Source organism: Neofelis nebulosa, chromosome 18, assembly GCF_028018385.1.
Source record: "Neofelis nebulosa isolate mNeoNeb1 chromosome 18, mNeoNeb1.pri, whole genome shotgun sequence".
NCBI lineage: Eukaryota > Metazoa > Chordata > Mammalia > Carnivora > Felidae > Neofelis > Neofelis nebulosa.
The window spans coordinates 35,333,448-35,351,195 of NC_080799.1; the positions used below are offsets into that span (position 1 = coordinate 35,333,448).

At 48.6% G+C, this 17,748-nt stretch overlaps 1 protein-coding gene across 3 annotated transcripts in view; it reads right to left on the reverse strand.

The window, feature by feature from the left end:
* SNX29 (sorting nexin 29) overlaps positions 1-17,748 on the reverse strand; it is a 495,833-nt gene that overhangs the window by 440,047 nt on the left and 38,038 nt on the right. For all 3 annotated transcript variants that reach the window (XM_058711881.1, XM_058711878.1, XM_058711879.1), the window contains exon 4: positions 15,744-15,868. In XM_058711881.1, the coding sequence (XP_058567864.1) occupies positions 15,744-15,868 (125 nt within the window). The remainder of the gene's footprint in view (positions 1-15,743; positions 15,869-17,748) is intronic.

Below are 17,748 nucleotides of genomic sequence, written 5' to 3' on the forward strand. Positions count from 1 at the left end.
TAAAACCAGCCCCATCACCCCTTTTTTTTTCCAGGCTGGCGTAAGGAATCCCAGAAAACCAAAGGGAGCAGAGATACAGAATGTCAAGACTAGCTTAATCACTTAAGATCCATTACCTAGAAGACATCCCACAGCCCCAGGCAAAATCAAGATCTGTGAAGCCAAAGAAGAAACGGGTCATGGATTTTAAGTAAAAAAACTAACAGGGGCACCTGGGTGGCTCAGTCGGTTGAGCGTCCGACTTCAGCTCAGGTTATGATCTCACGGTCTGTGGGTTCAAGCCCCACATCGGGCTCTGTGCTGATGGCTCGGAGCCTGGAGCCTGCTTCGGATCCTGTGTCTCCCGCTCTCTCTGCCCCTCCCCCACTCTCACTTTGTCTCACTCTCTCAAAAATAAATAAACGTAAAAAAATAAGTGTTAAAAAACTAACAGAGTCATGCATACACTCTGTCAATGATTCCAGGGACAAAAGGCAACCAAGCACCCCCTTAGTCCAGCCTCAGGCTTAGGTGAGCACAGGTGCCCCCCAAACACAGTCACATCCAAATCTGGATGAGCCTGACTATAAGACACCACTGGCTTAGCAAAGCGGAGTCCCCAGTAAGGGGCTGCGCCCGGCCATCCCCCAAGCAGCCACAAGGCTGCCTCCTGAAAGCAGGACACAGGAAGTGTGGTTTAAACGTCACATCAAAAAGACTTGTAAAAAGTACCTAAACTTGATTTTTTTTTTTGCTTTTTTAAAAATCGTAAAATATGGGGCGCCTGGGTGGCGCAGTCGGTTAAGCGTCCGACTTCAGCCAGGTCACGATCTCACGGTCCGTGAGTTCGAGCCCCGCGTCGGGCTCTGGGCTGATGGCTCGGAGCCTGGAGCCTGTTTCCGATTCTGTGTCTCCCTCTCTCTCTGCCCCTCCCCCGTTCATGCTCTGTCTCTCTCTGTCCCAAAAACTAAATAAAAAACGTTGAAAAAAAAAAAAATTTTTTTAAAAAAAAATCGTAAAATATACATAATGAAATGTACCGCATTAACCATTCTTTTTAATTTTTTGTGTTTATTTTTTTATTTTTGAGACAGGGCACAAGTCGGGGAGGGGCAGAGAGAGAGGGAGACACAGAATCCCAAGCAGGCTCCAGGCTCCGAGCCATCAGCACAGAGCCCGATGTGGAGCTCGAACCCATGGAATGCGAGATCATGACCTGAGCCGAAGTCAGACGCTCAACCGACTAACCCACCCAGGCGCCCCTACCACGTTAACCATTTTTAAGTTAGAATTCAGTAGCATTAAGTACAGTCGCCATGTTGTATGACCATGACCACCGTGTAACTTTCCCATCATCCCAAACAGAAACTCTCTATCCATTAAACACTAACTCCCCCATTGTCCCCTCTCCCCAGGGACCTCTATTTTACTTTCCGTCTCTGGTAATGTGACTATTCCAGATACTTCCTCTGGGTGGAATTCATTCAACATACAACCTTCTGTGTCTGGCTACTCTCATTTAGCATCACGTTTCAAGGATCATCCACATTACAGTATTTGTCTGTACTTCATTTCTTTTTGTCTGAGTAATATCCCCACTATATGGCCATACCACATTGCATTCATCTATTCATCTGTCGACAGACATGTGCCTTTTTTGCATCTTTTGGCTCTTGTGAATAATGCTTTTAGGAACATTTTTGTATACAAGTGTCCGTTTGAGTCCCTGCTTTCAATTCTTTTAGGTCTGTATTTAGGAGTGGAATTGCTGGATCGTACAATAATTCCGTTTACTTTTTTTTTTAAGTTCATTTATTTTTGAGGGAGAGAGACAGTCTGAGTGGAAGAGGGGCAGAGAGAGAGGAAGACACAGAATCCCAACCAGGCTCCAGGCTCTGAGTTGTCAGCAGAGAGCCTGACATGGGGCTCAAACTCACAAGTGGTGAGATCATGACCTGAGCCGAAATCGGACACTTAGACTGAGCCACCCGGGCGCCGCTATTTACCTTTCTGAGCAGCTATACCATTTTACATGGATATATTTTTTATTAATAGAGATGGAATGGCCTTTATTTCTGTGCAAATGAAATTAACTCTGCTATTAAACTCTCAGGAAAAAACCTTAAACTTGCCAATTAAAGGTAACTATAGCCACTTCCAGATTTTTTTTTTAATTTTACAGAGAGAGTGTGTGCACACGAGTGGGGTAGAAGGGCAGAGAGAGAGAGAGAATCTCAGTCAGACTCCCAACAGACTGCTCAATCCCCCAACCCCGGGATCATGACCTGAGGTGAAATCCAGAATCAGATGCTCAAGCGACGGAGGCACCCAGGCTTCTCCCTAGGTTTCTTTTTTAACTGTGGTAAGATTTACTTAACATAAAATCTGCCAATTTAAAGCTTATAATTCAGAACTTGGTACATTTTTAAGAAAGAACAAATGCACAAGAATCACAGATACTGGCTCACTTTTGAAGACTCCAGTCCATTTACATCTAAAACCTAAACATCCCGGGGTGCCTGGGTGGCTCATTCGGTTGAGCACCTGACTCCTGATTTCAGTTCAGGTCATGATCCCAGGGTCATGGGATCGAGCCCCGTATTGGGCTCTGCACTGAGCATGGAGCCTCCTTGAGATTCTCTCTCTCACCCTCTCTCCCTCTGCCCCTCCCCAGCCTCCACCCTCCACCCCCCCCCCATCGGCATCTCTCTAAAAATGAATTGATAGATGGATAGATAAACACTAATCATCCCTACTGACTCCAGAGAACAAGGGCCAATTATCTTGGTGGAGGTGGGTGTAGATCAGAAAAACAAAGCAAGATAAGGAGGATAAACTGCCACCTACTGCCCGGCTGTGGCCTGGCTCCTCCCCCACCTGTGGGCTTCACCCTGTTCCGCTCTCCCCCATCCCGACTGACCCTGCTGCAGCCTCGCTGATGTGCCTGACACTCGTCCAACATGTCAAACACACTCCACCTCGGGGCCTCCCCGGCCATGAACAGAAACCGCACCAGGGAGTCCACTGAAGGAATTTCACACAGGCCATCTGTTACGAAGACTTTGCAAGAGCTACGAGGCCAAATAAGAGAATAATGAGGCCACAGAAATTACTAATGGCAGAAAGCCAATCCATCCCTGAAGCCAGAAGAACAAAAGCAAGAGGTAGTGTTCAAAGTATAAGAACCAGGGTGTCTGGGTTGAGCGTCTGTCTGACTTTGGCTCAGGTCATAATCTCGCGGTCTGTGGGTTTGAGCCCCGCATCAGGCTTTGTGCTGACAGCGCAGAGCCTGGAGGCTGCTTCGGATTCTGTGCCTCCCTCTCTCTCTGCCCCTTGCCCACTTGTGCTCTCTCTCTCTCAAAAATAAATAATAAACATTGAAAAAATTTTTTTGTTTAAAAAAGTGTAAGAACTGAGGGGCACCTAGGTGGTTCAGTCACTTAAGCCTCCGACTTCGGCTCAGGTCATGATCTCACAGTTCGTGAGTTCGTGCCCCACGTCGGGCTCTGTGCTGTCAGCACAGAGCCTGATTCGGATCCTCAGTCCCTCTCTCTCTGCGCCCCTCCTCCGCTAGTTCTCTCTCTTTCTTTCAAAATAAACAAACTTTTAAAAACCTTGAAAAAAAAAAGAGTGTAAGAACTGAAAGGAGATTTAACAGCACAGTTAAGTTCAACTGCAAAGAGATAAAGGCAATCCCATCTCTACTCAAAAAAAATAAATTATCAATATAAAATAGCACGGCCACTGTTGACAATAGTTGGGTGGTTCCTCAAAAAGTAAACACAGAATTACCGTATGGTCCAGCAATTCCACTCCTAAATACATGCCAGCCGGGCAACGGCTGGACTGTGGCATTGGCACCAGAGAGGACGGTGAAACAGGAAAGCCAAGGCCTAACCAGCAGACCTCATGGGACCTCGACAGACCACAGAGGAAGCACGGCGTTGCTACAGATGCCGTGTGAGGCCGGGAAGAAATGCTCTAGCTTCCCTTTTCCTCCCACCTTCTAACCTCATCACTATCTCCCTCTGGACGAGCGTGAAGACAGTGGGCAAGGGAGCCTGGGAAACACAGTCTGCAGGGAAGGCAGACAATAAATTTGAGAGCAAACAGGCAAAGGACTACAGGCTTCTCAATGTGTTGAACTACCTAAGACGTCTTCCCCCAGGTAACAGTATGGCTTCCTCCCTCCCTCCCTCAGGTCTCTATTCAAAAGTCCATAGAGACGGTCTCTGACCGCTCTATGCAGAAGACTGAACCCCCACCCCGTCCCAGGCTGCTAGCTGCTCATCGAAATCTCTCTTCTTCCTGAACCCCCAGACAACCCTTCCCAGCCTGCTCTGCAGCGGCCAGACAACTCAGTGGGCACCAACCCAGGGGCCTTTCACCGGCCTGATGCGCTCATCTCTGTCGTCTGCCTGGCCGCCGCGAGCATCCGGGGTTGAAGTCCCGAGCTGTAACAATGTAGCAGAGCGCACTTGGCATCCACCCACAGAACATGCGAGTCTACACCACCTCCTTTACTAAAAAGGGGGAACGGGCCACACGAAGGGCTTCTAAGGCTTGTGCCTCGTTTCCATTTAGGGATGTACCCCATCCTCTGCTGAAGACTCGTGTTCATGCTGACAGGAATAAAGCAAAGGACTCATGGGTCCAACAGGCCAGGCAATTACGGATTGAAAAACTGACAACTCTGAGGCCAAATCTGAGCTAATTTACTAGACATTAAAATCAAACACTTTTAGGGGTACCTAGGTGGCTCAGTCGGTTAAGCATCTGACTCTTGAACTCAGTTCAGGGCCCTGAGTTCAAGCCCCACGTTGGGCTCCACACTGGGCATGAAGCCTCCTTTAAAAAATAATAATTGGGGAGCCTGGGTGGCGCAGTCGGTTAAGCGTCCGACTTCAGCCAGGTCACGATCTCGCGGTCCGTGAGTTCGAGCCCCGCGTCAGGCTCTGGGCTGATGGCTCGGAGCCTGGAGCCTGTTTCCGATTCTGTGTCTCCCTCTCTCTCTGCCCCTCCCCCGTTCATGCTCTGTCTCTCTCTGTCCCAAAAATAAATAAAAAACGTTGAAAAAAAAAATTTTTTTTTAATAAATAATAATAATAAAATAAAATGAGACACCTTTCAAACAGCCAAAGGTTTGGCCCAGAGGCCTCAGTCTGGCTACAGAGGATCCTTATATGCTGGGACAGTTTCGTGCCCTTTAGTAAGCAGCCACTGGCCCACGCCCTCAGCCACCCAGACTGTCAAGGACCCTCCCCAGGACACTGTGGACATCCCTGTAATCAAGGAGCTCACAGGTGCACACCTGGCCCAAGGGGGCTAGCATTCTGGCTCTGACTTCCCCCCAAGGCCAGCGTTCTCTACCAGCTGTTAAACATGTTTATCACCACCCCTGGACAGAGCTCAGTACTTCCTTCACACCTTCCACAGACATCCTTCCAAGGCTCTTTGTGCCAAAACTAGCTGATTTGCAAGTTTATAAACATGACACAGAAACACAAAGAGGGAACTGAAAACCTTACAGGGGTGGGAGGGTGGGGAGTGGACTTCCCCTCATGAACAAAAGGATGGGCCCGGGCTTCTCCCGGCACATGAAGCTTCCTCCAAAAATACTCTTCTACAGAAATGAAATTGTTACCCAAGGTGACCCAATGAAGCAAAATACAAATTCTGCTTTGAGCTAAATGCAATCAACCATTTTCAAAAAGCCCCACTGAGGATCAAGGAAGTCGGTTTCTCTAATTTTACAGCTGGGTGTATATTAATACCACCTGCTTCCAGCTGACTGTGAAGAGATACAGACAGCAGAGGGTGGGGTCTGGCTTCCCAGGACCATGAGCCCCACGTCCTGAAGTCTGGGTCCTAGAGTCCTTGTTTTGAACATCCTTTTTGGTGGCCAGGCACCTTGCAATACACTGGGGCTACAAGAAAGAACAAAGGGCAAAAATAGATCCAGCCCTTGACCATCGAGAGAGAAAGTCAGGAAAACACACAGCGCCAGAAATAGGTTTGATGAGACAAGGACTCAAGACTATTGGGTGTGAGAGTTGGGGGGAGGGCAGAAAGGAGAAGAAGACACCTAGAGGGTGGGCAGAGGCCAGATGAACTGGGTGAGGAGCTCACGAATGACTTTTTGGGGGAGAAATCTGAAATTGCAAGAGAGAGCAGATCAAAACCACAATGAGATACCACTTCCCAGCCATTTGAATGGGTATTATCAAAAAATAAATTAATGGGTGCACCTGGGTGGCTCGGATGGTTAAACACCTGAGTCCTGATATTGGCTCCGGCCATGATCTCACAGCGGTGGGAACGAGCCCCACGTTGGGCCCCACACTGAGTGTGGAACCTGCTTGGGATTCTCTCTCTCCCGCTCTGACCCTCCCCCCGCACATTCTCATTCTCTGTCTCTCGCTCAAAATAAAATAAACTTAAAAAAAAATAAATAACATCTTTTTAAAATAATCACTTAATGAATGAAAATAACGAGTGTTGGCTAGAATGTGGACAAACTGGAACCCCCGCCTGTGGCCAGTAGGAATGAATGTACAATGAGGCAGCCGCTACAGAAAACAGCAATACAGCGTCTCTTCAAAAAGTGAAACATAAAATTACCACCCGATCCAGCAATTCTATTTCTGGGTATTTATCCAAAAGAACGGAGAGCAGGGATGCAAATAGTTCTGTTGACACCCACGTTCATGGCAGCATTACTACAAATAGAAGCAACCCCGGTGTGCAGCCAGAGATGAGTAAAGTGGGGTGTGTGTGTGTGTGTGTACACAATGGAGTATTATTCAGCCTTAAAAAGGAAGGAAATTCTGACATACTACAAAGGCGCAAACCCTGAAGACATTATGTTAAATGAAATAAGCCTTATCCGTGTGGAGTATAAGTTCACCTTACTTACAAGAAGTACTGAAGACACATTCATAGAGACGGAAAGGAGAATGGCGGGTGCCAGGGGCTGGGAGGAGGGAGAATGGAGAGTCCGTGTTTAATGGGGATGGACTGTGAACAAGGGGAAATGAAAAGGTTCTGAGGTGAATGGTGGTGATGGTCGTACAATGTATACACTTAGAATGGTTACAACGGTCATCTTTAAGTTATATATGTTTTGCCACAATTTAAAAGCGAGAAGAGAAGTTTGAGTCGTTAGCGTTTGAGCGAGGGCTAGGGAGGAAGGAGGGTAATGGAAAGGTAAGAACGAAGTACACTTCCAGACTCGACAGCTTCAGGTCTGCAGAGACCAGCAGTGCCGTTCAAAATTTAGGATTTAACCATCTAAAGCGATCAATGAGCAATGAAAAGACAGAGGTACTGAAGACCTTCTCCCCCAGAGAGTCTAGCATTAACACTTTAGGGGCTGAATCATGAAGAGGTCCCAGAAGCCCCCCCGGCAGGGGCTGTGGCAGGAGGGGAACTCACAAGACTCGGGTCATGGTTTATCGACTGGATCCGAGTGTTGCAATGTCTTACCTGCCATCTCCATGTCAGCCCTGGGTGTGTGGCAGGGCTTAGAGGAAGGGCAGAGACAGACAAAGCAGGGAGGGGAGAGACCTCAGAAGCCATGACAAGGTGTGTGTCCTCCGGCCCCACTCTGAAAAGAACCGTGACAAAACTTCAAGTAGGAGGCAGGGGAGCAGGCTGGTCACTGAAGACACCCCCGCCCCCGCCTGGCACAACGTGCACAGTGGACTAGAGAAGATGGCCACGGATGGCAGAAGGACAAAACAGGGCAGAGGGGAAGGACAAGAAGGCTGCAAGGAAGCCCAGGGGCTGTCAGGAAAGCTGGGTGAAGGGCAGAGCCATTCGCTAAGCAAGGAATACAGGAGCAAATGGGGGAGGTCAGGAAGATTCCGTCCTGGAACCTGCGATGAGCCCGTGGTACATCCAAACAGAGACACGTAAAAGAGGGGTCGGGGGAGGGAGAACTCTCAGTAATGAACACACGGACAGCAGTTTTCACCAAGGAATTCGGGCAGTACTTGTATGCACAGAAACAAGAGCGAATGAAAGAATGAGAAGACGAACGATATTTAATATTTGAGGGTGTAGAAATGATAGAAGGATGCACAAAGCAGCAGTAAGTATGCCAGGACGTGGTGGCAGAGAGGGGGAGACTGTTTCAACGTCACAGGGTCCTTGCTGCCCACGGCTGCTGAACAGACAAGGAAATCAGACTTACGCTCTACAGGACAGGCAGATCCATAACAGCAGGTGTGACTCTGGTATGTCCTGAACCAAGCATATGACCCTGTCACAGACCGCCAACACGTCACCTCATGACGATATGTTAGTGATTCACAAAAACAGCAAATTCCAAGGTTTTGCAGAGAAATGTCACCCGTGCGGTCTGAACGTGTCCCTCCAAGACTCCTGGCCCTAAAGTGATGGTATTAGGAGGTGGGGCCTTCGGGAGAACGCTTAGTCCAAGAAGGTGCAGGCCTTGTGGAATGGGATCATGGCCCTTAGGAAAGAGGTTCCAGGGTGTCCCGTGCTCCTTCCACCCCGTAAGGACACAGAGAGAGGCACCGGCTATGAAGCAGAGAAGGGGCCCTCACTCAACCATGCCGGCACCTTGATCCTGGACCTCCCAGCCTCTAGAACTGTGAGAAATAAACTGGTGTTGCTTCTAGGCTCCTCCGGCTGTGGTCTCTCGTTACGGCAGCCCAAGCAGACCAAGACAGGCACAAGCTGCAGTGGGTCCGTCTCCGTTCTCCAGTACAATGAAAAATAATTCCTTTTTCCACACCGCATTCCACATTGACAACTTCGGGCAAAACCCTCCAATCCCAAGCCAAGCCTATGCAGAGCTCTCTGCCGCTTTTAATTCATCTTTAGTAACTTTACAAATCGATCTTTGCTCTCTTCCTTGGTAGCACTCTGGTACCTCAGAAATCACGAAAGATAGGACTGTGCAAATTGAAATATCGAATTTATGAATACATTTTTATTGAAGTACCTATATATTTCCCAAAAACTCTGCTAGGAGCTGGAAAGTCAAGAGGAAGTAAGACACACACCCTGCAGTCCCAAAGCTTACCATCCAGTGGGGGTACACACATGTGAATACGGTGTGGTAAGGTAAAATGGAACCCCTGTCCTTTGTTCTCAAAGATGGGGATTAGAGAACTTGTTCTGCAAAGGGTCAAATACCAGATACTTTAGACTTTATGGGACCAACAGTCTCAGTCACAGCCGCCTAAAAGCCACCATGCAAACTAAGTAGATAAACGCATGTGGCTGTGTTCCAATAAAACTTTATCTATAAAAAGAAGTAGCAGGACGTAGTTTGCTGACCTCTGCCCTAAGTGATCATAACTTATTACTTGCTGCTTAATTTACTCATGAATTCAAATGGGGGAAGGGAAAGGATCAGGATCTCTCAGAGAGCCCTCTTTCTGGAAACATACCATCATGAATAAAAGAGTAGGAGTTACAGAATCACAATCATGTGGACCTGAGTAAAAATCCCAGCTCTGCCACAATCATTAGTTCTGGAGCATTAAGAAAACAATTTCATCTCTTTGAGCCGTATTTTCTTCACCTATAAAACGGGGACACGATCATTCACTATGCACAGACGTTTCAAGAGTAAAATGAAATCAGGAACGGAGGGTCTAACAAATCCCCTGGCTCACGGGAGGTGCTCAGAATGAGTCACTAGCAAACAAGGAAGCCAGGCCTGTGGTCAGCCAATTGATTGAAAAGGAGAAAACATCCCAGTGTTGTTTCCAAGATTAACGTGCTATTCACAACTTTCCTCTCACTTCTGGAACACAGGCCTTTGACTTTTTTTTTTAAGTTGTCTGGCTCTTCTCTACTGTTTAAGTTAGGACGTGTTTGGATGCGTGTCAACAGAGATCCAACTCAAGATGGCTTAAACCATTAGGAAACGTTTAAACATTTACACATCAAGTCCAGAGGTAAGGCAGGTCTGGAGTTGGTTAATTCAGAAGCTCAGGGACACTACCAAGGAACCAGGCACTTTCCATCTTTCTGAGCTGCTCTGTCCTCAGATCTGTCCCCCTTCATCACAAGATCATTGCCAAAGTTCCAAACATCACAGTCTCAAGCAACAACCCAAGGCCACAAAGTAAGTCTTCTCTCATATTTCCGTTCAGGTAGCAATGAATTTTCTCAGAGGCCCACAGCAGACTTCTCCTTCCTTAACGGCGTCTTGGGTCTGTACTAAAAGCAGCTACTGGCAAGTTGATCATCATTATGGCTGGCCTGATCTGGTCTGGATTCACTGCCCCTGCAGCTAGCTCCAGGCCTGAAGCTCTTGGCCACCCAACATCTGAACAAAATCAGCATTCTCTCAGCAAGAAGGGACAGAACTGCTGGGGGAGGAATAACCAATGCCTGCTGTGACTATTCACACTGACCTGCCTCACTGCAAGAGCAAAGTTACATAGACTGCAGGCCTGGACTCTGAAAATGCAGACTCCCCTCTCGCCATCCCCAAATCAATCTTTTGTGGAGATAAATCCAGCCACAGATCAAATAGGAAACAGTTCCCCCAGACACAAGCAGGCTCTCACTTCTGTGGTTTAAATCCCAAAGACGACACACTGGGTAACTTCATCCCAAGCATGTCTGGGTCCCGCACAACCCACATGTCTGCACGATCTATTCGAGGAGATCTCAGCGAGGCTTGGACACTGCTCCCACACCTGCAGACAATGCACGACAAGACAAAGCTGAGCTGGTGGCATAAGTGTTTGTAATCACGTTTGCCCTACCAACATTTCACAATTCAGGGATGTTTGGGTAAAAACTCCCCAAGTCAAAAAACAAACAAATGAACCCCGAATGCTAAGCCAGAAACAAATCAAAAATGCCTAACAGACAAGCAAACTAGGGAATGGGGGGTGGGGGGGAGGGGGGCAGAGAGGTGGATACAGGTGCTGGCTAAAAACCTCACAAAACTGGAGGAAATCTGCCTGCACAACCCCTGTCTCAGGCTACAGTTCATCACAGAAGGAAAACCTGACGCCTGACTTATAGGAAAGTAACCGAGATGGCCACACATGAAGGGGGCGATCTAGCAACAAGAAAAGGCACACACTCAAAGTGTCACTTCAAGGGGCCACTTTCTCAGCTTTGAAACAGGAGTCCAGACAGACCACCTCTCCCACAAAAACAACTGAAAACGCTAGGCAGTTATTTAACTGAAACAAAATTGAGGACCTGGGAGGTCCTGAGGACCTTGCTGCCCAGGCAAGACTTAAAGAACTCAGATCCCAAAGAGAAGGGAAGTCCACGGACAGTCCTACGCTTGGGGCCTTACTTCGCCCTCGAGGCTTCTTCCGGCTACAGAGTTTCTGACGAGAAGCTAAACAGAGCTTTCAGAATTTCCACAAGGTCTGAAAGGAAAAAATTAGAGCTCAGAACCAGCAGACGAGGATGGAAACTGGTAAACAGCTCAGGGATCCAATGTGGGCTGGACTAAACAGTGTCCCCCGAAAATTCCTGTCCATCTGAAACCACAGAATGTGACTTTACTTGGAAAAAGGATCTCTGCAGATGTAACTAGTTAAGTTGAGGTAATACTAGAGTAGGGTGGGGCTAAATCCCATTGGGCTGTTGTTCTAAGGAGAGAGAAGGACAAGGAGACAGAGACACAGAAGGAAGAGGCCACGGGAAGACACAGGCCCAGACTGGACTGAAGCAGCTACAACCAGGACCGCCAAGGACAGCAGACAACCACCGGAAGCTGGGCACGCATTCTCCCTCAGAGCATCCAGAAGGGACCAACTGTGCCAACACCCAGATTCTGGATTCCTGGCCTCTACAACCGGGAGACGATCAATTTCTCTCTGCTGTTTTGAGCCACCCAGGGTGTGGAAGTTTGTTATGGCAGCTCTAGGAAACGAATATACGCTGGAAACCCCAAATACCTAGTCCTAGCAGTAAGGCAAAAGCAGAAATAGATCAGCCCTCGCAAATGCCGAAGCCCAGGCATGAAATGCTCAGTCCTCGGCAGGAGAAAACTGATCTTCCTCTACCGTACTTGCCTGAGCAGCAAGAGTGAATTCTCTTTGAAGAAAGAGAACATTATCCCAAGCTTCCAACAACACCTGGGACTCAGTCACATACACAACATACACAACACCTGAGACTCAGTCAAAACTACCAAGCACATGCCAAAGACAAGAATGCACTCAACATCAAGACGACAACAAAAAATAAGGGGCTTCTGGCGATAGCCAAGTGAGAAGTTAACAAATCCTCTCCCTAGAAAGCAAGTTTATAACTAGACAGAAATGAAAGAAACCACCATTCCGCACTCTGGAAACTGACTTCAGGGGTTTACCATCTGAGAAGTGTTTATGTTCGAAAACTGCTAAATTTCAGGTAAGAACAGCAAGAATGCTAACAACACAACACTATCTCAGCTGTCAGGGGCACAGTCAACAGTAAATGTGGGCCCAGAGCCAGAGATCCTCAAGCTGAAGAAAAGCTAGAAATCCATCTTTCAGCACAAAATCTCATCATTTTTAAATGTTGAGTACTTTAAAAAAAATTGTTTTTAAGCACACTGTACAAGGGCAACAGTTTCTAAACTCAGCCCAACGTGCACCCCAACCCCAGCTGAACAAACGCAGTCCTGCCCGGCAGACCCTCAGTACTTTCGACTGTATTGTGATTTTCGACAGTATCATTTTGTTCAGTCATTACCTTGAACTCCGTTCTCCTCTCTTCAAAAGGTAATGTTCCTCATGTGTAAACAGAGCTACTGCAACAGCCTGTGGATTAATTCACTGTTATCCCATTGTCCCCTGTCACTTCCAGTCCAGTTAACTGGGCTACAGTGGTCTACAGAGGAGCAACAAAGGGCAGGGCACCAGGCCTCCTGCCTGAAGAGGAGGGAGCTGACAGCAGCCAGGAATCTGACATCAGTCTGACCTGGTTGGAAGCCTCAGCTCTGCCATTTACTAGCTATGCAAAAGTGAGCAACTTATTCACTTATCTGAGCCTCGGTGGCATCATCCGAAAAATAAGGGCATCATCACCCAGCCTGGAAAGCTGCTGCCAGGTTATCAAGCACCAGCTCTGGCAGCTCTGTGCCCAGGCCTGGGCTCTGCACGTGCTTTCTCATCGAGCCCCCACCACAAAACCGTGACCTTATTTTATGCACGAGGAAATGGAAGCTCAGAGAGAGGATGTCCCAGGGAGCTCACGTGTGACGAGTCACAGAGCGGGATTTCTAGGGTCACACGTCACCGGCTCTAGGGTCTGGTATTAACTGCAAAGCTACATAAAGCGCCCAGGCCAGCAGCCAGCAGGGACGAGGGAGCACAGTGACACTGATTCACATCCAACCCTCCTCTCAAGATTTCATTTTCTCCATTCCACCTGCTATGGTCATTCCAATGGCTTTACGAACAACTGTAAACAGCCACCAATCTGATTTGTCCTGACTCCTAGCAGCTGAAAACCCACCACCACCACCCCCCCATACAAGGATTTAATAAAACGTTCAATAAGAGGAAAGAGGCTCTAATCAGCCAAGGACCATGTGTACCAGTGACTGGTTAACTGCACCACGACAAGACTGAAGGAAGCCCTTGGCAGCCACTCGCGGGCTAAGCCAGTTGGGTCTTTCCCCCGCTCCTAATTGCCGGGAGGCCCAGAACCTCTTCCACGGCAGAAAGCAAAGCAGAGACCCTGCTCACCGGCCGGGGTCTGTTCCGGATGCAGGTGCAGAAAGGGCACTGAGTCACCGGGAAGCGGCATGAACGAACGGTGGCCACAGCCTCACACGTGTGCTGGTGCTCCTCTGATCACCAGGCCCAAGTAAGAGAAAGACACGAATCCCAGTCCGGGTAGGGCCAGACAGAGCCATCCTGCACGGCCGAAGGTTGGAGCCCCCGTGGGAGGAGACGGAGGAAGAGTCTACGCGTTTAAAGGGTGTTGGGGAGAGGAGGGTAACTGGTTACACGGTGACTAGGCTCTAGGAACGGAGGCGGCCTCGGCGGAAGCCTCCGGACAGCCCCCCAGGGAGACGGAATGTACGTCAGCCTCACTGGTGAAAACAACGAAGACGCAGCAGGGGCGCTGCCCTAAGGTCTACCAGCCTTACCCTCAGGGCCTGACTCCAAAGCCAACGTTGCCTCCCACCGGGCCAGTGGCTGACCTCATCGGACGGAAGCAGACCCAAGGCCTCGTGGCCTACCCCACACTGGTTCCTCTCAAGTAGCTGCGCACAGACAGGGAAGAAGGAAACGAGAAGAAACACGAGGGCCCATCATGGTGAGGAGGACCTTGGGAAAAGGTACGTCCTCCAGCAGCTCATCAACCAGCCCAGAGCACTGAGCCGGCTGCATGTGGAGGACAGAAGCCACCAAGACGGCAGAGGCCAACATCCTAGGCGACCAAGGCAGCAGGCGGTGGCTTCCACGAGGAATGAGGCCCTTGCAGGCAGCTCCTGTCTGACCCGGCCCCGTATGTCCCCAAATCTTAAAGAAGGGACCCAGGAGCACAGAAGAAAAATCGACAGTAACGGGAATCCCTCTCGTGGCTGTCCCCTGACCCCAAGGGGAAGCACGTTCGCTCGTGAACAGGAGCAACTGGGGAGATGAACGACAGAGCTGAGAATCCAAGGAAGGCAGACACACAACACGAGGGAGAGGGAGGGGGAGAGGGAGAGGGAGAGGCAGAGACCTGTCTTGTCTGGCAGAGAATTCCCACAGAGGCCCCAGCCAGACACGGCGAGGGCCGATGGTCAGCTGTGAGCGAGGGGCCCTCCGAACATTTGGGTCAGCAGTGACATGCACATCGCCACAGTGACAAGATTCAGGAACTCAGAGCAGCACCCACAAGCAGGGTCTGAAAGAACCTACTCTTTAAAATGTCCTAGAGGGGGGCCCCTGGGTGGCTCAGTCGCTTAAGCGTCCAACTTCAGCTCAGGTCATGATCTCACAGTCCGTGAGTTCGAGCCCCGCGTCGGGCTCTGTGCTGACAGCTCGGAGCCTGGAGCCTGTTTCAGATTCTATGTCTCCCTCTCTCTCTGCCTCTCCCTGTTCATGCTCTGTCTCTCTCTGTCTCAAAAATAAATAAACGTTAAAAAAAAATTTTTTTTAATAAAATGTCCTGGAGGAAGGGCAGAGTACGTATCTTATAGGAAATGAGATGCTTCTAGGTTCAGATCCAAAGCAAATCGCTTCGAACATTTTCCTCATCTGCACAATGGAGAAAATAAGGTCCCTGCTACTCACAAGGCTGCCGAATGAGCTAACTGACATAAAAGACTGACGAGGTTCCAGGCTTATGCAAACTGTTCCTATGTGTCAGTAGTCATTATTAACATTGGCCCCGTCGGTCAGACACACAGGAGCAGGACACGCGGGAAATGCTCTGGCAACACGCATACGGACGGTAGCAGAGGCGTAAGCTCAGAGACCTGCTGTCGCTGTTGCTGAAGACAGACTTGACCGCGGAATGGCGTGCTATCCCCACGCACAAAATTAGAACATGTTGAGTTCCCAGCGATTGCCAGCCACGCTGGTCACATATGCACCTTGGCTGCAGCACCCCGAGCCCCCAGAGATGGCAACCCGCGGCTCCAAGGGGTCCGCAAAGGACAACGCCAATAGTGACTGCGGGTAAGACTTTCTCACTCGTGGATTTCTGCACCACCACGCTCCCCCCACCCCCGTCCCACACGCTTAAAAAATAAATGAAAACTTTTTAAAAGGAGGGCAACAGAAAAGACCTCATCCTCTGCGCTGCATCAGGCCAAGCAGTACCTGTTTCTGTTTTGCTGGCGAAGCCTGCTGCCTGTTTGATTGCGGCCGCCGTGAGCGCCAATCCCCGGCTCCTCTTCAGGCCATGCTGCAGGACGGCCTCAAACTGGGCGCACAGACAGGTCACCCTGCAAGAGAACCAGTGATTCATCAGTCCGTCTGTGAAGGGAGACAGACAACCAGGGCAGCCCCAGCACCTCCGGGGAGGGGGTGTGTCAGCAGTTGTAAAGCTCAGCGGGAAGGTACACACTGGACAACTGGATTGGCAGTCAGGTAAGTGACACGGAATTGACTGGGGCCTCTCCACACACCTCTCCCCGTTTCTGTTCATTTCACATAAGTCCAGGAAGACCCACAAAGTCTGGCCATATTCATCAGACTCCTGAACGCATAGTAACAATTCCCAGGAAACAAGGGAAATGGAATTGGTGCCAGCTATCAGAGGAGAAAAGAATAAAATCCAATTTAAAAACAGATCAGTTAGGCTTAGGGAGGGGCTGGCTGCTAACTGTATCCAATTCACAAGTTCCAACTCTAATTCATATCACATGTACTTTAAAGAATTAGATTATCTTTGAAGAGATTGAATGCACCAGCCTGCCAAATTGGAAACATTGTATAATTTCATGGCCTGTTACATACACTAAAAAAATAATATGAATCCTGATTCTTGTTCTTTATTTTGTTGCAAGAATATTGTGAAGTCAGATCCAGAGTTAATGGAAAGAATTTTCAATTAAGTTACAACTACTGTGGATTCAATTAAATTTATTTCTCAATAACCAAGGAAATAGTTTCAAGATCATGTTGGCAAAGAGAGGAGGTCACAGCTACTATGTCCTATTCTTAACAACCATCCCAGGGCTCTCGGGCCCCAAGGCCCATCGGGTCTGTGGACTTCAGAAACCCTTCCATTCACTCATACAACATACGTTAAAAAATCCTGAACTCCTCTGTGCCAGGCTCTATTAATCTAGGCTCTGAGGATACAAAAACATACCAAGGTCTCTGCCTCACCACATTTGCATGGTTCTAACAGAGGGAGATATACAAACTAAGCAGACCATTTCAGTTATGAGAACTTTGAAGAAAATAAAACAAGACAAGGTGATAGGTGGAGACACGTCAGGAACAGGCTTAGATTCGGTGGCCCAAATGGAGGTAACCTTGGAGTTACGACCTGGATGTGACAAGACATAGCAGGCTGGGCAGGGGGACCCAGTGCAAAGGTCCGGAGGCCATCACCATCTGGCTCAACCTTGCCTAACTTCAGGCGTTTCCTGATCCACTCACCTCTACACCTGTAGCAATAATACTCCAAGAGTTTATTGCTCTGTGGGTGGTAAAATATTTTCATAGCCATTATTTCATTAACTCTTTCCACCAACATTATGATACAGGTGGTATTACCTCCATTTTACACCTAAAAAAAAACAGGCTAAAGACATTTCAGAGACAGTAACATGAGTACATAATAAGCAGCAATATAAGACAGTACATAATTAACAACATCTGTACTCCAGTCCTGCCCAAGCCTGAACTGATCCAAGGTAGTTTCCAATACACCCCATACCAAGACAAACATGCTTATTCTAAGACAAATGTCCTCTCTCTCCCATACCCCACTTTTACTTGAGTCCTCTGCCTGCACCAGAAAACCCTAACAGAGCATCAAATACCCAGCATTCATACATTCACTCTCCAGCCTGTGCTCATGACAGACATCACTAATCCATCCCAGCATTCCAGGCGACCACTGCTAATGATCAAAGCTGGCCCTCCACAGGAAAGAAACCTATGTGGCATCCCAAACCGAACAAGTGTCTTCAACTACGCTGGTTTCCAGCTCCTACCTTGGCTCTCCTGCAACTGGCTCAATGTCTGGTACACAGGACTTGCTCCCTAAATCCTTTCTCAGTGGGCAGGTAAATGAGTAAATAATCTTGAACCCTGAGTCCCAGATTACTCCCCCACACTGGAACAACCCTCTTTGCTGGGCAGATGTCAC